At 29.3% G+C, this 19524-nt stretch overlaps 1 protein-coding gene across 1 annotated transcript in view; it reads right to left on the reverse strand.

Annotated features, from left to right (window-relative positions):
* LOC117175847 overlaps nt 1-19524 on the reverse strand; it is a 40536-nt gene that overhangs the window by 19489 nt on the left and 1523 nt on the right. Inside the window, exons 2-7 of the mRNA XM_033365633.1 lie at nt 12623-12869; nt 11500-12535; nt 9086-9956; nt 5134-5323; nt 4639-4762; nt 699-938 (exon numbers count right to left, since the gene is read on the reverse strand). Coding sequence (XP_033221524.1) covers nt 699-938; nt 4639-4762; nt 5134-5323; nt 9086-9956; nt 11500-12490 — 2416 coding nt within the window. The 5' untranslated portion in view covers nt 12491-12535; nt 12623-12869. The remainder of the gene's footprint in view (nt 1-698; nt 939-4638; nt 4763-5133; nt 5324-9085; nt 9957-11499; nt 12536-12622; nt 12870-19524) is intronic.

The following is a 19524-nucleotide window of genomic DNA, read 5'->3' on the forward strand; positions in this document are numbered from 1 at the left end:
GAAAAATCTCTATCCCATCCACACACTACTCCTTTCCCCTGCCGAGTGAGTCACGCCTACCCCGAAAGGGAAATGGCTTAATGGTGTAATAATAATAAAAACTATGTGCTCGAAAGTGTATGTGTTTTATGTAAGGATATTCTTATACCGAAAAGAAAATTTTATAACGGTCAAGGATAATGAAAAATTTAGCAGCGAAAACTCAGGGAATTTCGAAATTTGTATTTTTAGCATTAATAGAAAACTTACTGATTCAATGGTAAATAAATGATTTAAAAATTTCAGCCTTTTTAACCTTCAAAAATGGAAAAATAACGAACATTGAATTTAGCAATGTCAAATGCAAATTTTATTTCTGCTGAATATGTCTGCTTTTGGTTAAATACTAAAAATTTACATTAATAAATTTAAAATTTTTGCCAGTTTCATCATGCACACAAATAGGACGTTCTTTGTCACTGCCCATCAACTAAAAATGATTTCTTAATTATATATGTAAAATTCGCAACATTATTTCTTTCGAGTTTTTCAAATTGCCGAATCGACATTGAGGAAAAGCGACAATAATGCTCACGAGATTTTCGTGATACACCTATTTTTTAGAGAAGAATTATTTGATAGGACTCGAATGTGAATTGTACATGAGTTCACATCCTGTTGCCGGATATTTTGTCGGTTGACTATTTCCGGAGACTCACCGTGAGCGTAAATGAAATTTATGCATTTATCGAGGATGACAGGCACATTATCTTGGTTAAGTTGTTGTTGATCCAGAGCTGGTCCACAATTCGTGGCTGCTTGATATAAAGCGTGCCGCCAAGCTGCAGCTTCCGTTGGTAAAGGAGCTGCCAAATGAAGTGCTCCAGTGCCTCCAGCATCAACCACCACCACAGGAATATTTCCAACTCCAGATTTTGGACCATCTTGTTCTCTTAATACTGATAATTATACAAAAAATACACATTTTTATCTCCGATAATCGCAATTTTTGATTGGCAGTTGGCACACTCCCCGCTGAAACTTTTGGTATATTAATATTCTTTAAAATATTTCCATGTGACTAAGCCTTCAGCCGAGAGAGTGAAATTTTGAATTATTCTTATTAATAATAATATTATTAATTATTTTTCTGCAATTCTGGAGATGAAATTCAGAGTGAAATTTCTATAGCATTCTTGCAAAAATTCCATAGAATATGTGTAGAATTGATTTAGTTTTTAACAAACAAACAAAATTGCAAAATAATTTTAAGAACACTCCATGGAATTGACTATTAGTAGCGAAATCGAACAAATGTTTGACCATTTTCCGCTATTTTTAATTTCTAATAAATATCTGATTATCTTGTTAGTTAGCACTTTTAATTTAAATACCATTATAGAAAAAATGTTACAATTTATGAGAATTGTAAAATATATTTTTCTGATGAAGTTTTAAATATAACAAAAGTCAATTGTATAATTCTAAACATTTTAATCAGACCAATTTTAATTTTAAGCTTGAATTAGCTTAATTTTCTATAATTATTTTCTTTTCAACAAATGCGAATCTCAATTTCCAATTCAAAAGTATAATTTACAGTCAATTGTAATTTGTAGCATTAATTTAAACTTTACAAAATGACAAAAAAATTTCGTCGAATGTCTGGGATATTCCTTTACATAAAAAATTACTTATCTTTAATACTAAAACTGAATTTATTAATTTCGATCGCATCCCTATTTTAAACACTGGAGTAGGGTAAGAGTACCAATTCTTGGCACTTAGACTAATTATTGGCATGCCAAAAATCAAAGTGAATTAGAGAAGGTTGCCAACAATTTCCGAGGGAGGAATGGTCAAGAATTGGTGCTCTTGTCCTAAATTTGTAAATGTTGTCTTTGAATTCAAAAGCTTTAAAATTTATATTAGGAAACATTGGAATGTGAGAAACTATTCATTAATTAATCAAAACTATTGATTAATTACTTCTTCATTATTTTTTAAACTTGAACTTCATGTGATCCGTCTGTAATTCAATACGCGAAAACGAACATGAATGAAGCTGGCAGACGTTGGAAATGTAAAACCGAGGCTATATTTGCATTTTGCGAAATGTCTTGTTATCATTCACTGGAAGAATATAGATATATAGTAGATTATGATTCATGCACTATCATATGCATAATACATTTCAACTGCGCAATAGGTAAGCGCAGACTTTGTCAATAATTTTCATAATAAATGAGGTCATGAAATAAACAATTATATTTACTCAGGGGCTGTCCATAAAGTACATCAACAATTTGAGGACGGAGGGGGTAAGTGGAATGAACGGTTTCTCGTTTTTTCGCTTAAATACGAATTAAATTATTAGAATCTTACAAGAAAAGTCAACTCATTTTGGTTGAAAAGTGTAATATTATATTTTTGATTCGGAATTCATCTCATTTTGTCAAAAATGCAACTATTTTGTTAAAAAATCCTCTTTTTTGTCAGAAATTCAGCTACTCTGTTGAACTGCTTTGTTAAAAATTAATTTTTTTTATAGATTCATCTCTTTGTTTAAAACTCAAACTATTTCATTTTTATAAAATTAAACTTCTGCGTTAAAAAATCATCTTTTGGGTTGAAAATTAAACTAAATGGTTGAAAGCTGAACCAATTTGTCAAAAATGAATAACTTTTTAGGATCCACTACCTTGGTTGAAAATGTAACTATTTCATTTATAGAAATAAAATCTTCCGGGTAAAAAAATAATCTTTTGGATTCATAATTAATCTCGTTAGGTTGAGGATTTAACAATTTGCGTGGTAAACAATTAAATTATTTGGTTGAAAATTAACTTTTTTGTTAAAATTCATATTTTTGATTTCAATATAATGATTTGGTTAAAAATTTAATTTTTTGGTAGAAAATTAGCTATTTTGTTAAAATATAAAATTTTCGGTTTGAAAATTCAAACAGTTTTTAGATAATTCACCTTTTTTGTAGACAATTAATCTTCTTAGGTGAATATTCAACTAATTGGTTGGTAGAAAATTCATGCATTTTGTTGAAAGTTCGTCTTTTTGCTTAAAAAATTAATCTTGCAAGGCTTGTGGCGGGGGGCTCAAAAATATACTGCAAGTGGTAAGGTAATTTATGGATGCCCTCTTATTCGGGTAAAATTTGTCTAGTGTGACTTCCAAGTCTATTATTTATAAACTTGAAAACATATAGAATAATTTTAAGTTCAAAATATATTTGGATTTTCAACAATTGGCTGTATGGAGTTTTATATACTATTTAACTTTCATCATTTTTTGTTGACCAATTCTAGTCCTGTTTTTAAATCAATTGACCTTTTTTATCAAATGAACTGCTCGGTGCCCGGTGGGAAGTTTCTCAATAATTTAACAATTGTTTGGATGACGTAATATTATCAGCTGGTCAAAAATTTATGATTTCAGGCAATGAGTTTTGATTAAATAAAAGCCTCAAGGTTAAATTAATATATCCTTAACGATATTTGTTTGTCTGGGCATCCTGTTTCCGATCATTTGGGCCGGCGCTCAGTGTAGCCGAAAGCACTTTTTATGGACAAAAGTCTGTCTACAACTGAATTTTCAATTGATTTTCTTTTTAATGACTGTAAGTAACGCTGTGAGGTATATAGAGTCGGTGCGGAAATTTTTATTTGGCTAAACTACGCTTGGTAAATATTTAAACAATCTTAATAAACAAATACAGTTTTCGTATGTCACAAAGAATAGGTTCTAGTTTTTTTTTGCAGAATCAACCAAAAATGTATTTTCAATGACTCTGCTATGATACTTTGCCAACGGATAAGTAAAGTTAATTATTCGTGGAATTTGTTCGTGGAATAATGTTGAAAATTTTAATTTTTTTATTAATATTTTTTAAATGAATACTAGTTGTTTTTAATTTGAAAAAAATATCAGCAAGGAGTCATTGGCAAGACATTTTTGGTCAATTCTCAAAAAAGTCTATTCATTGTGTCATATGAAAACTGTGCATTTGTTTATAAACAATTTTTTTTCTTACTCTAACCTACTAAAAAGTATTACTATATAGTAATTACACTGACTTAGGCTTTTCTTTAATCAATTCGCAGATATTAAACAAAAGATCGTCTGAAAAGTTAGGATAGAAATATTGTTTATTTTGTTGTGAAATAAAAACTTTTGGTTTAGATAAATCGAAATTTCCGCACCGACTTCGATATACCCGAAAGCCTTACAGTCATTTACAAAAAAAAACGGCAAATCCTTTGAAAATCCGGTTGTAGACAGACTTTTGTCCACAAAAAATGCTTCTGGATGAACTCTGCGGCTCGTTGAATAACTTTTTCGTTATTTGTATGAAAAGTATACTAGGTCATTCAGTCTGCTGATCCTTTACATATTTTTTAAATTGATACACTATATAAGAACTTTATATGGGGATTAAAATCCGAATTTTACAAAAATTGGGTATTTTTTTTATCATTAAATGGAAAACTTCGTGAGCTGAAGAACACGAAATAATTTTTTTTACTATTGTGTTGTTATTAATAAAATCAATTTTAATTTCCATGCACCAAGGTACATGATTATTTCTTTAAATGTAGTTTATAGATTTTGAATAAGAGTCACTTTTGTATTGAAGAGACTCACCTATGCATCGTGCTTTTCTGAGATCAATTTTTTCCAAAATAACAGGGTCTAAAGTGCGAGTATAAACCAAAATTCTTTGTTGCAATAGAAGCCATGCAGGGAACCAAGATCCCGTGACGCCTTCCTAAAAGAAGAAAGATTCAGGAATTATATTTTGCCACTTTTTCTAATAATTGTAGTGCTGTATTCTATTTCACGGTGATATATTTTGTTTTCCCTTCTTTTTATAATTTGTTGCTCTTTATTAAAACAATTTAACTTTAATAGTAATAAATATTATGGGCTACTTTATTTGTATTATACCTACAAATATACGTGGAAAAAGATTATTTGCTGAGGCTGCACATTATATGGAATTTGCAGCTTCTGCTTTTTGCTGCTCTATTATTTTGTGCAAAGTTAAATTATTTATAAAGTTTCGTATATTATTTGACACCAAATTATTAATAAGATGATTAAATATATGGGCATTTTGGATTTAGTAACTAAATTTACCTTTAAGTAGGCCCAGCCTGCCCTAGTCAGTAGAGAGGTGTATTTTACAGGGAACACATGTGTTATAGTCTCCAAAATCCTTTGGGCCCAAATTCTTCTTTCAGTAATACCTTTTGCATAGAAAACGTGGACACCGGGCCTCTCCGCACAATGAATTGCGATGCAATGTACATTTTCACCCTCGACTACTCTGGAAATGAAAAAAAAATCTTCATTCACAGTTTTTATTTTAAAATATTGGAATTGAAATGAAAATTAAAGCGCTTCTGCGATACTATTTTTATATTTAAGTAATATATTTAAACGATCCAAATTTCAAAAGATTATTCAAAGATTCTGAACTTATTTACAATTCCCAGAAAATATGCAATTGTTTGAAATTTCAGTCTTTTTAGATCTTGAACGCACTGTGAGTTTGAAATCTACTAAATGTAACCCTTCTGAAGTTTAAATCGAAAATACGTACTCCATACCGACCTGCACGTACTCGTCATTAGCTTTCTTATTTTAAAAGGAAAAAACAAACAACAGAACCGTCGATCTATTAAAAACCTAAAGAAAATAATTTATTTTCCACTGCAATTTTTGGTTCATTTCCTGCGAGTAGGGCAAACCTGCGGCAATCTTCAGCCACAAAAAGTAAATAAAAATCTATTTTAATTTCTTCAAGCTTCAATAAACTATGAGATTTTCTAAGGTATCTTGGTAAATGTTACCCGCGTTTTAAGTTCATTTTTTCATATTTCTCGAAAGTAGGCAATAATTTATTATTTGTATCAAACATACACAATTATTTAATAAACTGATGCAATAATTACTGCAGAAAAACTTGCAATAATTACTGCAAAAGTTTATCTCCTCTGATTTTTTATAACAATAGTATCAGTATTTTTATGATTAAAGCTTTAAACTGTGAATCGATAACTAAAGGTTATGGAGGCCCTGAATACCCAGATATCAAGAAATTCAACAAATCCAATAATAGGGGCTTTTATCTATCCAATGATAAAGTTAGTAAACCTTCTTCCGCATTTCATCTAAACACCACTGAATACATCATTTACAGGATGGCCGCAACATTTCATTGTCAAATTTCTCTGACCAGTAATATTTAAATTATGAGCGATTTTCTATATAAAATGTTTACATACATACCTTCTACATATATCTTCTCATTAACATTTAAAGACCAACATTTATATATATATCTTAAATATAGAATTATGTACTAATAATGATCAACTACTGCTTGCAGTATAAAGCTCTTTCAGTTCGTAGCTAATGCTAATGGCATGCTACGTAATACATATTCTCTTCGCAGCATGAAGTTGGTTAGTAGTGATAATTTTGTTTTGAGATTCAATAATAATAATTTAAAAATTAAACATATTGGTTTACCTAATCAATTTTAATAGTGCAAATATAAGCCGTATAATTGTAAAATCCGATCAACTTTAGACTGACTGATTTTTTGTAGACAAGAATTTAAATTTTATATGTAGATTGTAAAAATGAGCGTTCTGAATGAAAAAATAATTATACAAATTTATATATTCAATTAATTCCTTGAATTGACTCGAAACTCATTTTACCCATAAAATTATGAAAAGGTTATAAATTTACTATACCAATGATGTTTTATCGACAATAATTAAAATTTAATAATATTCTAAAAAAAATTAAAATTTAAAATATAATTATTAAAGCTTTACATGGGATACTTTAATATATGATCTTTTTTAAATTAAAATGTGCAGAATTTAAAATAAATAATGTTCATTCGTGTGCAGTATGAAGTTGGTTTGCAGATATGCTTTTATTTTTTTATTCCGGTTTTGTTCAATCGGTTTGTTTTATCATTGAAAGTTTAAAACCATACAAGTGTAAAAGGAAACAGTGTTCAATTTATAATAAATATGATTCTTTGGGGTTCATGTTAAATCTTCCAAATTTTACAAAGAAATGAAATTAATAATTGAAAAATAATGTTTCGAAGTAAACATATTTGACGTTTTACTTACTATACTTCTATAATTTTCTTTTTCAGGTAATAATAAGCCTTTCATTTTTTCGTTATTTAAAATACTTCAAATAAAGAAGAAGCCATTAATCTTTTTGACTTCTCATATTAGTTTCCGTAAAAAAATGCAATTGCTTAAATCTATTACAATTACAATTTTTTAATTTCAAGCATGAGTGGAGTATTTATCCTTGTTAGTTTATTATGTCAAAAAGTCAGAATAATTTCAAATATAATAAAATTTGTACGACTTTCACTTTTTAAATCTTTCAAAATAATGAATTTTTAATCAGGTTGATCACTTTCAGCTCGATCTAAACATTGAAAATGGTTTAATTTAATTTTCAAATCATTCCAAATTGTATCGCTTGCAAATAATTATATTTTATAGAAAAATAAAAGTTTGCAATTAAACAATTTTAAATTTAAAACATTTAAGAAATGTACAAATCTTAATTCTAAGTCATAAATATTAAACTATATTATTAATTAATATTAGTAATATTTTATTATTTTCTAATATTAACTGATATAAAATGATATTAATTATTTTTAAATTAATCAATTTTACATCTTGAAAATGGACCATTTCCGAATTCAAATAATTAAAAAAAAAATTTATTTGAATTGATAAAAAATGGTACAATATCAAATCTATAGTTTTAAAAATAAAAAATTCGTAACTTTTATGAAAAAAATTTAAAAAAAGTTTCTTTTCAAAATTAAGAGTTTTATGTTCAAAGAAATGAAAAGTTGAAAGATTCATGAAGGTCCTGCAAATGTCTAAATTCCTTAATTTCTGTGAAACCCTTGATTTCTCCGAATTATCAGAATTCTTTGAATATTCGGAATTCCTTGTATTCTCTGATATCCTAGAATATTTGGGTTTCTCCGAATTCACTGAAAATTCTAAAATCCTGAAATTCCAGGGATTCTCTAAATATCCTAAATTCCTTAAAACCTGCTCAATTCTTTGTATTTCTGTAATGCATAGAATTTTTTCAATTCTAAATTCTTCTGAATTCATTGCATTTTTTTAAGTAAGTTGGATTCATGGAGTTCTCAATATTCTAGAAATTCGATGAAATCAAGAAATTCAGATAATTCAAAGAATTTAGATTAATCCAGATAAATCTGAGAATTCAGAGAAATTAAGAAGATATTATGGAAGTTAACAGAATTCAAAAGGATTTGAAAGAGTTTGAAACCGTTTCAGGAAACTCAAAAGAACGAAAAATCATTAGAAACTGAAGAATTTCGAGGCAGATTTCTTTTTTTCCAATACCTTATCTACATTAATTTGTAACAAAATATAAAACATTTGCTTGAAAAATGAAACCATGCCACTCAAAATATTTTCCAAGTGATTAAACTGTACAATTTTCAAATTGGAATGATAGTAATGTTTTCTTTATATTTCTAAATTAGTAATTGGCAATGCAATGATTCCCGCGCGCTAAATACATTTTTTAAATCTCTTAAAACCACTTATATCCTTTTCATTTTAGAAATTGTTTGAAATTTGTCTAATATCTTGACAATCCCTTCGATTCTTTTAAAATACTCTCAAAGATTTCAAATCCTTTGAAATATTTTTAAATCCCTTGAAACTTTTTAAAGTATAGTGAAATCCTTCAATAGCCCTCCCTTTCTTTAGCTTCTATAGGCGTGAACAAACAAAAGCGGAGCGGGCTATAATGAGTTAGTTCCCACCCACCGTCAGCGCCAAAATCGGCGCTATAGAAGAATTTCACTGTACTTGCAAATTCCTTGGATGTTTATAAAGACTCTGAAATTTTGTGAAATTATTTATTGCATAAGTATTCAATAAAATTCAGAAATAGCTATAGACCTGAACCTAACACTAAAATCTAAATGTTATTAATTTCCAGTTAATTTAAATTGAATTGTAAGAAATGTCAAAAAACTTACTTGACATCTTGGAGCAAATGAATACTATGTACCAACTCAAGATTGATGACCTCCTTCAAATTGGACATGCTTTTATCACTATAAAATGAGAGTTTCTGATCAGCCAAAACAGCAGCTCTTGAAACCAAATCCTTGGCCCTCTCCATGCCAACCCCAGATCTGTATATAACACCTCTATGGCTAGGGGGGTTTTGACTCCCCAAAGAAGTTTTCGGCCTCTCTAGTTTCTTCGAATCAACACTTTTCACTGAGACTTCAACTGACTCCTTATTCCTAGACAATAGTTTGCTCCCACTTTTCACAAAGTTCATCATGTTAGGTTTCATCAACCTCTGCATAACACTTGTTTTCTTCTCCTCCGAGAACTTGACCACAGAACCGGAACTGCCTGAACCCGCAGAATTTAAGATTGCTTCCTCTACAACATCTGAGATTGTTTTGGAACCAGAAGAAACATTTTCCTCCTTATCCGCAACCGTTGGTTTCCTGGGTGGAACAGCAGGTTGTTTCCTGGAAGCCAGGTGTGCCAGTTTTGGTAGAAGAGCAGGGCTTTTTTTCGAGAGGATTTTCTCAGGTGCTTCAACCATTTCCACCTCATCATATTCATGTTTCGGCAGGGAATCGAATCTTCTCGGAGGAGCTGGAGGGTTCGCTGGCACTTCTTTTTGTACAACTGGATCTTCGCCTAACTGTTCCCCTTCTTCTCTTAAATCATTCGTACTTTCTTCACTACTGGTTGATTCATTGTTTTCTAAAAAGGCTTTGAGTAGCATTAAATCGTTGTTCTCGTAATTACTGTAAACGCTGTCTTGAGTCTTGGCGAAAGGGTCAAATTCGAATAAAACAGACTTGCTTTGTTCTCTTCCTGTGCCTATAAAGAGATAAAATAACGTTTTCCTAACATTGATGCAATATGAGGGTGATAATAATACAAATCTAAAAATCTTTAAACTCAATATGATATGAATGACCACTGGTCCCTGAAAACCAGGAAATGAATAGAAAGTTTAAAAATAAATAGTTAAATTAATTTAATTTTTGAGGCTTGAATTTGACAATTTTCAGTTATAAATCTCTACGCTCATAATTTGAAAATGTACAATTTTGATATACTTAGTTGAAGTCTGACAGCGAATCACTTTTTTACATTTAAAATAATTAAAAATACACTATTTCAGATTAAAAAGCACAAACATGTTTAGTTTAAGCTTAAAATTTCTCAAAATTGTTTAACTTAGAAATTAATACCCTAATAGTTAACCAATAAATAAGATCATTTCCAATTTATAGTGTTTGAAATTTAATTTTGTTTTCTTTCTAACACTTCCATAAATTAAAAAAATTGATAAAAAATTAAAAGCAGTATCATTTAAAATTTTCATAATTTCCATCCTCTTAAATTCAATAATTGAGATATGAAAAATGGATCAGTTTTGAAATTAAAGAAATTTTACAAGGTAAGCAATTTTAAGCTTGAAGTCATCAATATTTAAAAACAAATGATTTTTCAAGATTCTGAAATTTATTTAAAATTGAAAGCCAATTATTATTTTAGAACTGTTATTTACATTATTTTAACTTTCTTGTACAATGTATAGTTTTCCGCTGAAAATCTTTTATACTAGGATGATTTTATGCTAAGAACTCAACAATTTCATTTTAATTTCCAAATGATAAAATTTTATTTGAAATTGGAAGGAACAATTTTATATAGAAGTATTGCAAATAAGAACAAATTTAGGATTAGAAAATTCCAAAAATTTTGTTAAAAATTAATGTTGTTTAAAATTGTTATCAATTCCCTACATTTAAAATCGAATATATCAGATTAAAAAAGCTTCATATTGTGTACAATTTTTAAATGAAGGATTAAAAATATCTGGTTTAAAATTTGAATTATTTGAATATGTAAAATATACAATTACAATTTTTAATTCTTAAATAATTAAATTAAAAACGTACAAAATGGACCAATTTTATGTTGAATAATTATAAATGAGACAATCTCAAGAGCTCAATTTTGTACAATTTGAAATTCAAAGCCTTAGTTGTTTTTTCAGTTTTGAGTTTTAAACTATTGAATGTCGAGTGCCCTGCATTTAAAACAGTTTAATTTTTAATGTTTTCATTTTAAATCAACTTGGTTTGAAAATGTTCATTTCAAATGTTTGTTTGTTTGCAGACCTCAAAATAATTCCATAGCTTCCACACTTGGAATGGTACATTTTTTTCATTGGATTCTTTAATATGGAAATTCTTTTTTGAATATTTCATATTATAAATTGTTGATTTATCAAGGTTTAAATTTAAATAACCGTGAAAAAATTTTGAAATCGAAAAAAAACTAGGAAATGAACAATATTTTTTTCTGACTCTTGAGTGGCAACCTCAAACTCATTAAATTTAAATCGTACCTTCATCTTCATTAGAGGGGCTCTTCTGTAACAGCCAATTTTCATACAAGGAATTCTGCAGCGATATCTGACTGACATTGGAATTACAAGAAATCCGCTCCATAATCGGGGCTTCCTTCTCATCTTCCTCAGCACTCGATATCCTATCCAGCTCATCTACTCCATCGCTCTTATCTACTTTTCCAACAGCAGAGACATCATAAAATGTCCACGAATCCGACCTCGATAGCCTCTTTGTCACTTCCTGACTCCCGTGAATATCAGACATACTCAAACTCTGATCAGAATCACTCCCCTGATTCTGGGCGTAGTTCAAAAAATTAAATGCTTCAGGAAAATCTCGTTCAGCTCGTTCAGAGAAAGTCGAACTCAAAGTGTCGTATCTACTACTGTTACCGGAAGTGACAGACTGCAGCTCGTCATAAATTGACTCATTAGGGAGGGGAGGAGGAGGATAAACAGGAGGTGGAGGACTGTATCTCGCGCCAGTGAGGTCCTCTTCATTTTTTACACTTTTCAAATTACTCCTCAAAGGACTGTAAAAAGAAATTGTGCTGAAGATGTCATTAGCTGGAAGAGACATACAACGATCTTCTTCAATTGGATCCTTGACCTTCGTTTCAGTATCCTGAAGATCATCCTGATTCAAGGAAGTCAAGCGACGAGTTATAAGATTTTTCACTGATTTTTCCAATCGAATACTTGCATTTCGAGTACTGGAAATCACAGCCCGACCCTTCACTGTCATCTTTTCTGAAATTTCGTCCTTGAATTGTTTTGAACCTGTACTCAAGCTCCTGAAGAATTCTGACTTTAAGCCTTTTGATTCTGGAAGAGATTTCGTCTCATCGCTCTTTCCCGATTGACTCGATTCACTGGGACTTGTGGATCGAATTGGGAGAGATGGGACTTGTAAAGTTCTGGGTGCTGGGACTGGAGTTGGTCGATCTGAGATGATCGACCTTGGTTTTGGCACTGGTTTCACCTCCATTTTAATTTCCGGTTTTCCAGGATTTTAGATTCGGCGTTTCATCTTCTGGTAGTTGTGAAATCAGAGAGAAAAAATAAATTATCAAACTAATCTTGAGTCAAGGTTAATTATCAAACTATTATCAGAACTCACGATTAATACACATGATTTTAGCCACACAGTCGCCGACATTCAAACATTCTATGAATGAAGAACTGATGGCAGGTTTTGTAAATTGCTGTCCGATATTGCCTAATCCTAGGGCATGAATCACTTATTCGTATTTCAATTCATTCGGCGTACTTCCGGTATGAGAGGAAATATTATTTTTTCCAATAAATATAGGTGAATGGCAGAATTTTGCAGTTGGCTAAAATTTAATACTTGTTAGGTATCTTTCCTGAAAAGAGAAAAACGAAGATAAGGCTTTGTTATCAATTATGCGACGCGACTTCGTCTACCTACAAAGTAAATTCTCAAAAATGTCTTTCTTTAAATACTTCAAGTTAACTTTAGTAAATGAATAATTTATTTTGAAACGTCAAGTGTTGAATATGAACATGCTTCTTAGATACATATATAATATATAAATAGGGTGTTTATAAGACCGGAAAATTGGACAAACCGGGAAATGAGCGGGAATGTAATTTAGAGACCGGAGACTTTCCACTCGAATGTATTAACATGCAAATTAAAAGTGGTTTCATATATTTGATTACTCTAATTCTTCTTTGGAAAGGGGAATTTGTGAAAAAATCATAAATCTCACTTGGAGTAGGGAATTTTCCATAAGAATTCCAAGTCTGACTTGGAGCAGTGAATTTTCTAAAAGAATTATAAATCTTACTTGGGACAGGGAATTTCGTTAAAGAATTATAATTTCGACTTTGAAACACAGCATTTTCTAAAAGTTATGAGCAATTTATAAAACTTGTGACGGGGAATAAATAAAAGAAATATAATAAATATCCAAAGAATTGCAATTATCCTGGCTTGGAATAGAAAACTTTCGAATAGAATTATAATTTTGAGTTTTGGTACAAGAATTTACAATAAATAAATATAATTTTGAAAATTGGGACAGGGAATTACCACAAAGAATTATAATTTTATAATATTATTTATTTTCTCGTAAAGAATTATAATTTTTATTTTTAGCAGGTATTTTATGACATAGAACAAAAACGTTGGAAAATAATTTTAATTCATATTTATAAAAAGGGAATTTATAAAAAAATCCCTGTTTGAAGTCAAAATTTGTCAGATTTTAAAAATCAGAATTTATTTCAATTTAAAAATTCTTCTTTGCACATACAAACTTGAACTCTCCTCTTCTAAATTTAAGAAAATAGGAGTTACTATATTCGTGGATTAAAAATATTGATATTAAAAAATATTGTAAATAAATATAGTTCTGACTTAGAACAAGGAACTCACCGTAAATAATTATAATTTAGACTTTGGGACAAGAATTATAGTTTTCATTTTAGTTTCACTTTAGAACAAGAAATTTCGTTAAGAAGTATAATTTTTGGAATGGAACTTCAATTCTGATTTAGAAGGAAATTAAAAAAATCCCTGTTCAAAATCAGAATTCTGCACAATTTGAAAATTCCCCTCAAAAATGTTGGAAAAAGATAGTTACGAATAGAATAATAAACCTAAAGAATAACAATCTTACCTTGGAACAGGTAATTTTTGACATGGAGCGAACAATTTTGGAAAATAATTTTAATTATGATTTATATAAAGGAAATTTACAAAAACAATATGTGTTCCAAGTCAGCATTATTCAAATTTTTATAGTTCCTTGTTCAGAATCAGACTTTGTTGGAATCCAAAATTTTGTTTTCGCAAATAAAAATTTGCCAGAATTAGAAACTGCCCTCTTCCAAATGTTAGAAAAAGGGAGTTGCTATATTTCAGAAGAGACTGCCCGGAAAATTTTGAAAATAAATATAATTGCGATTTGGAACAGGGAATTTCCATAAATAATTATACTTTTGACTGTCAAAGGGAATTTTTGTAAAGAATTATCATTATGAGTTGTGAACAGATAATTTAAAAAAAATTATAATTTCCACTTTGGAATAGGGGATTTCTGTGAAAAATTACAATTTAGATATTAGGACAGGGAAATTTCGTAAGGAATTATTATTTGACTTGGAACAACAAATTGTAATTCTTATAAGAAAAATTATCTGATTTTCCAACTCATATTTACAATTCTATGCCAAAATTCTGTTTTAAAAGAAATATCTTAGAGATCTTTTAAAATTTTGTAAATGTCTTGAAACCTTTAAAAATCGCATCCATCGGGTGGACACTGGACACCCTGAAGAATTCGATAGAAAATACATTTTCGAATAAAACATTTCCCCTCCAGGAGGTAAATAAATTTCATAGTTAAATTAAGTTTGTAAATAAATGTCTTATCAGGCGAATGGTTCGTAAAATAATCTTGAGGCGCAATTGGAAATGCCATTTATTAGAATGCGTGCTGCAATTATAATTGATAAGTAAGGAGTTTAAATTGGAGTCTTAACTGCCGGAAGCACCTGGCATAGTAATCGAAACATAACCCAGGCTAAAAAAATATGGATGGTTTATACATAGGGTGAAATATTATATATAATATTCATTTAATTTATAATTTTTTTCTACAAAACAAATGGATATTATATGTAAAACTTCACACTATATATAACATATTCATAATTTACCCGTTTGGAAAAGCACCAATGGCATTTTAAAATTGCGTCCAAAGTAATACCTTGTGTTGAAAAATAATTTCATACATTTTTTTTATTCGTAACTTTTGTTTTCTAAACAAATGAAAAATAAGTCAAACACTCCTGTTGAGGTGTTTAAAGTAATTCAAAATTATAATTGATAGATTTTAGAATAGACACGGTAGATTTTGAAAAACGTTTAAAAATGTTTCCAACGTGATGAGTAACACTGCCTTAAAAAAGACAAATGATTCATAGGATTTGTTACGCTTCCAAATTCTTTCCTTGGCATTGAATACTGGCGCGAGTATCACCTGGTGGTGCTTCGCTTAAAAATATTTACGGTACTATACGGATGGGAGGATGGAAGGGGGGGGGGGTAATTAGCAAGCTTATTCACAGTTTTTTAATTACAAAAATATGCTAATTCTGTTAATATTCTGAAACATAGCGATTCTTAGTTATTTTCATACATTATCGTGTTCGTCAAAATACCTTAGTATGCATAATTGTCAAAAAAGTGTGATAAAAAAAATACTAATTTTAATGAGGCGCATATTTTATATCTGTACAATCTTGCTTTACGCTCTTTCGTTTTCGAGAAAAATTAAATGCTCTGTAAGAACAGATATATTCGCTATGAGCGACCTCTAAATATTATGCGACTTAGTACTCGTCCACCTGATTCTTTGTTTAAAAAAATGGAACAAAAACTCAAAAATGCAAATTGAGATTTTGACCTCTTTTTTTTTTTATTTGAACATCCCTAATCATCATTTCCTTCTTTTTTTTAAATCGTTCACTATATGCCGAGATAAAAAGTTCCATTGATGAATACCTTAATTTCCTAATACAATCAACAATACTTTATTGACTTTATTATTTCATTATATAATTCTAGGAAACTACCTGCCATTAAAAATTAATTGAATCAATAAAGTTTGTGTCCTAATTACAATAAATTATTTCATTACTAGCAACTACTTTAAAATAACAAATTAAAATTGATATATTATTTTTAAGCTCATAATAATAAAAAGTATTATTTGCTTAAATATAATTCCAGTGCTCCAGTACATTTGTATACAGAGTTTGAAATAGGGACCTTTTTTAAATCCTTCTTTACAAAAGATGCGATATATTTGTCTTCTCTTTTATTAATAATTTGACTTTTTGATAAATCTACCTCCACAAAACGATCCGCAAAAGTAACCGCATATATTTTGAATGTTTTTAATACATTTTCGCAAGGATGTTATAAATTTAAGTCAGAATCCAATTCTTTTGCCTTACAATTTCTAGAAGGGCTTGAGAATATACTTGGATAAAATATTATCAGACATAAAATTATATACCTTTTTTGTAGATATTTATGATGCATCACAATATCAACAGGGTGTCTAACTGACCGGGGAATCGGTGGAACCCGGAATTTTATTTGTTTTCGACCATTTTTTTATCGAAAAATCTAAATTTTCTAGTTTATATTTTTGCTATTGTTTACTTGAGAATGAAAGACAGAAATCTGATTTTTTAAATTAAAGAACGAAGAAAAATCTATTTTTTCATGTATAATTTTATGCAAAATGAGCATGAATAAGATTCACAATAAATTAAAAACCAGACCTCCAAACTACCTCATTTTTCGGCTTACTAGAGAGAAAAAATAATAATTGAAAAAAGAGGGTGAAAAAAGGAAAAATTCAACTAAATCCAGCCTATCACTTTTTCCTTTCTCCGCCTTTTTTATATTATTAGGGGACCAATATGTTTCTAAGCCAATTTAGACCTCATCAGGGATTATTTGTAGGAAGAACTAAAGGTATGGAAAATTAAAATATCTGAAAAGAAAATATTTCGAATGATATTGGTTAAAAGTTGATTAAGTCTAATATAATCAATATCTTTAGTGAGCAAATGATCGTTCTGTAAAAAGTTATTTTTTACTTCAAAGCAAAAGAAAGTTACTTTATGCAATTAATAACTCTATCCCACACTTTGTTGCAGCTTGAGAGGTGTCTTTTTAAATTAATAGTTTTTTTACCCTCTCTCTTGATTAATAACATCTCCATGAATTCTGTCCTTTTCTGATTTCTCCCATGATAAACAATTTTAATATCATTCCCATTAAAGCCGTGAGCATGTGTAATTTTATGCTTTGGAAGGACTGAGTGATATCTAGGACTTCTGTGAAAGCTATTTGCATGTTCATCATTCCTATAAGCCAAAGTGACCTTCGTGTCTGCCCTATGTAAACGGCATTTCCATAATTGAAATTTACTTTGTAAATTATACATGGTTTATCTAGCGTTTGATATTTACATTTCCCTAATTTTACAATATTATTGCCCTTGAATGGAATGTGAGCAATATTATTAAAAAATCCACAGAAATCTCAAAAACCTCAATCAAAAATAGTCATGTTTTTCAAAGTTATTTGATAATGTAATAATATCTTTGGATCACATCTTTGTTTCTTTTGATGTAATAGCCAGGCTTCTAAACATCCCTACTGAAAGAGTTGAAATTATCATAAAAAAACATTGGGATTTGATTAAGTTCTTGACAAAATTCGTAAGAAAACAATTTCTTGATGCTATAAAATATGTTTTTTTCTCGGTTTATTCAAGTTTAATAATAATGTCTACAAACAAAACTTTGGAACTCCTATAGGGTGAGTTTGGTCTCCTTATTTTTGCTGAATTGATATTAATTTTTATACAAGATATGTTCATGATACAGCACTTAATGTGCATAAAAATAATGTTGAGATTCTTCTAAATGCTTTTCATAGCATACACCCAAGATTACACTGTCGAACTGGAAACTGAAGGTAAATTAAATTTTCTTGATATGAGTTAAATTAAAACACTGTTGTTCTTCTATATTTTGCCAAAATCTCGAAGATTTTGAAATTAATGTTGGGTAAATTAGATTTACCCACTAGAGTTCCTTTTAAGAGCAATATGATTGTAAAATTGGGCAAAGATAGATATAAAACGGCACTTTTGATGAACATGAAAATAATTTTCACAGAAGTTCAATGAGAATGATATTAAAATTCTTTATCATGAGAGAAATCGGAAAAAGGGAGAATTCACGGAGATGTTATTTATAAAGAGAGAGGGTAAACAGTCTATTAATTTAAAAAAGAGTCCTCTCAAAATACAACAAAGTGTGGGATAGAGTTATTAATTGTATAAAGTAACTTTCTTTTGCTTTAAAGTAAAAAGAATTCTTCTATAGAACAATCATTTTCTCACTAAAAATAGTGATTATATTAAACTTAATCAACTTTTACCCAATATCAATCGAAATATTTTCTTTTTAAGTATAATAATTTTTCAAACTTTCAATTCTTCCTATAAATAATCTCTCACGAGGTCTAAATTTGCTTTAAAACATATTGGTTCCCTAATAATACTAGAAAGACGGAGAAAGGAAAAAGTGAGAGGTTAGATTTAGTTGAATTTTTCCTCCCTCTTTTTTCAATTGTTATTTTTTGTCTCTAATTAGGCTAAATTTGAAAGTCTAGTTTTTAATTGATTGTGAATCTTTTTCATGCACATTTTGCATAAACTTATTCGTTCCAATCTGTAGGGTTTGCTTATGCATATATTTACTATAAGAGTTTATCTAATTGAGTCCTTATAATTTTCCCTCAACTTTTTCAAAGAAATCCTTTCATTTAAAATTTTGAAAAATGAATGTATTAAATATTAAAAATTTTAGAAATGCATACAATTTTTTTGGATTATTTATTTATTTTTTTTTGGTAAATGTAATAATAATAACCTTAATAGATAAGAAAATAATAAAACTCAAATAAATATATGTATGTTAGTATATATTTCAATAAATTTGATAGAAACCTCGTTATTACTTTTTAAATATATTTTACAAAAAATATTTCTTTCAGCAGAAAAAGTACTTTAATTTGTCTAACATTTGTATTTCAATTTTGAACATGTTGCACATTGTAAGCAACATTTTTCATAATAATAATTGGGGCCATCCTTATACTGCATGGACAGTTTGGGAGGGGTCATGTCAAAAGTCCATTATTGTCCACGAGGGGGGCCCGGTGGAGCCAAAATCCACGTGCGGATTTATTTTCAGAAAACACATGAAACACTATAAATTTTCACTACTTTTTATTTGGACTTCCTATCTTGTATCATTAACCTGAAGTTTGCATGAAAATTGAATTTTCGGCTAATGGGCCGCTCCTTTTGAATTCCTAGCTTTTGAATACCAAGCATATTCATATTTTCATAATATAAGAAATAAGTCTACGTGGTCAAAGCAGTCAAGGGGGGGGGG

The sequence above is a fragment of the Belonocnema kinseyi genome, chromosome 7, assembly GCF_010883055.1.
Source record: "Belonocnema kinseyi isolate 2016_QV_RU_SX_M_011 chromosome 7, B_treatae_v1, whole genome shotgun sequence".
NCBI classification, from domain to species: domain Eukaryota; kingdom Metazoa; phylum Arthropoda; class Insecta; order Hymenoptera; family Cynipidae; genus Belonocnema; species Belonocnema kinseyi.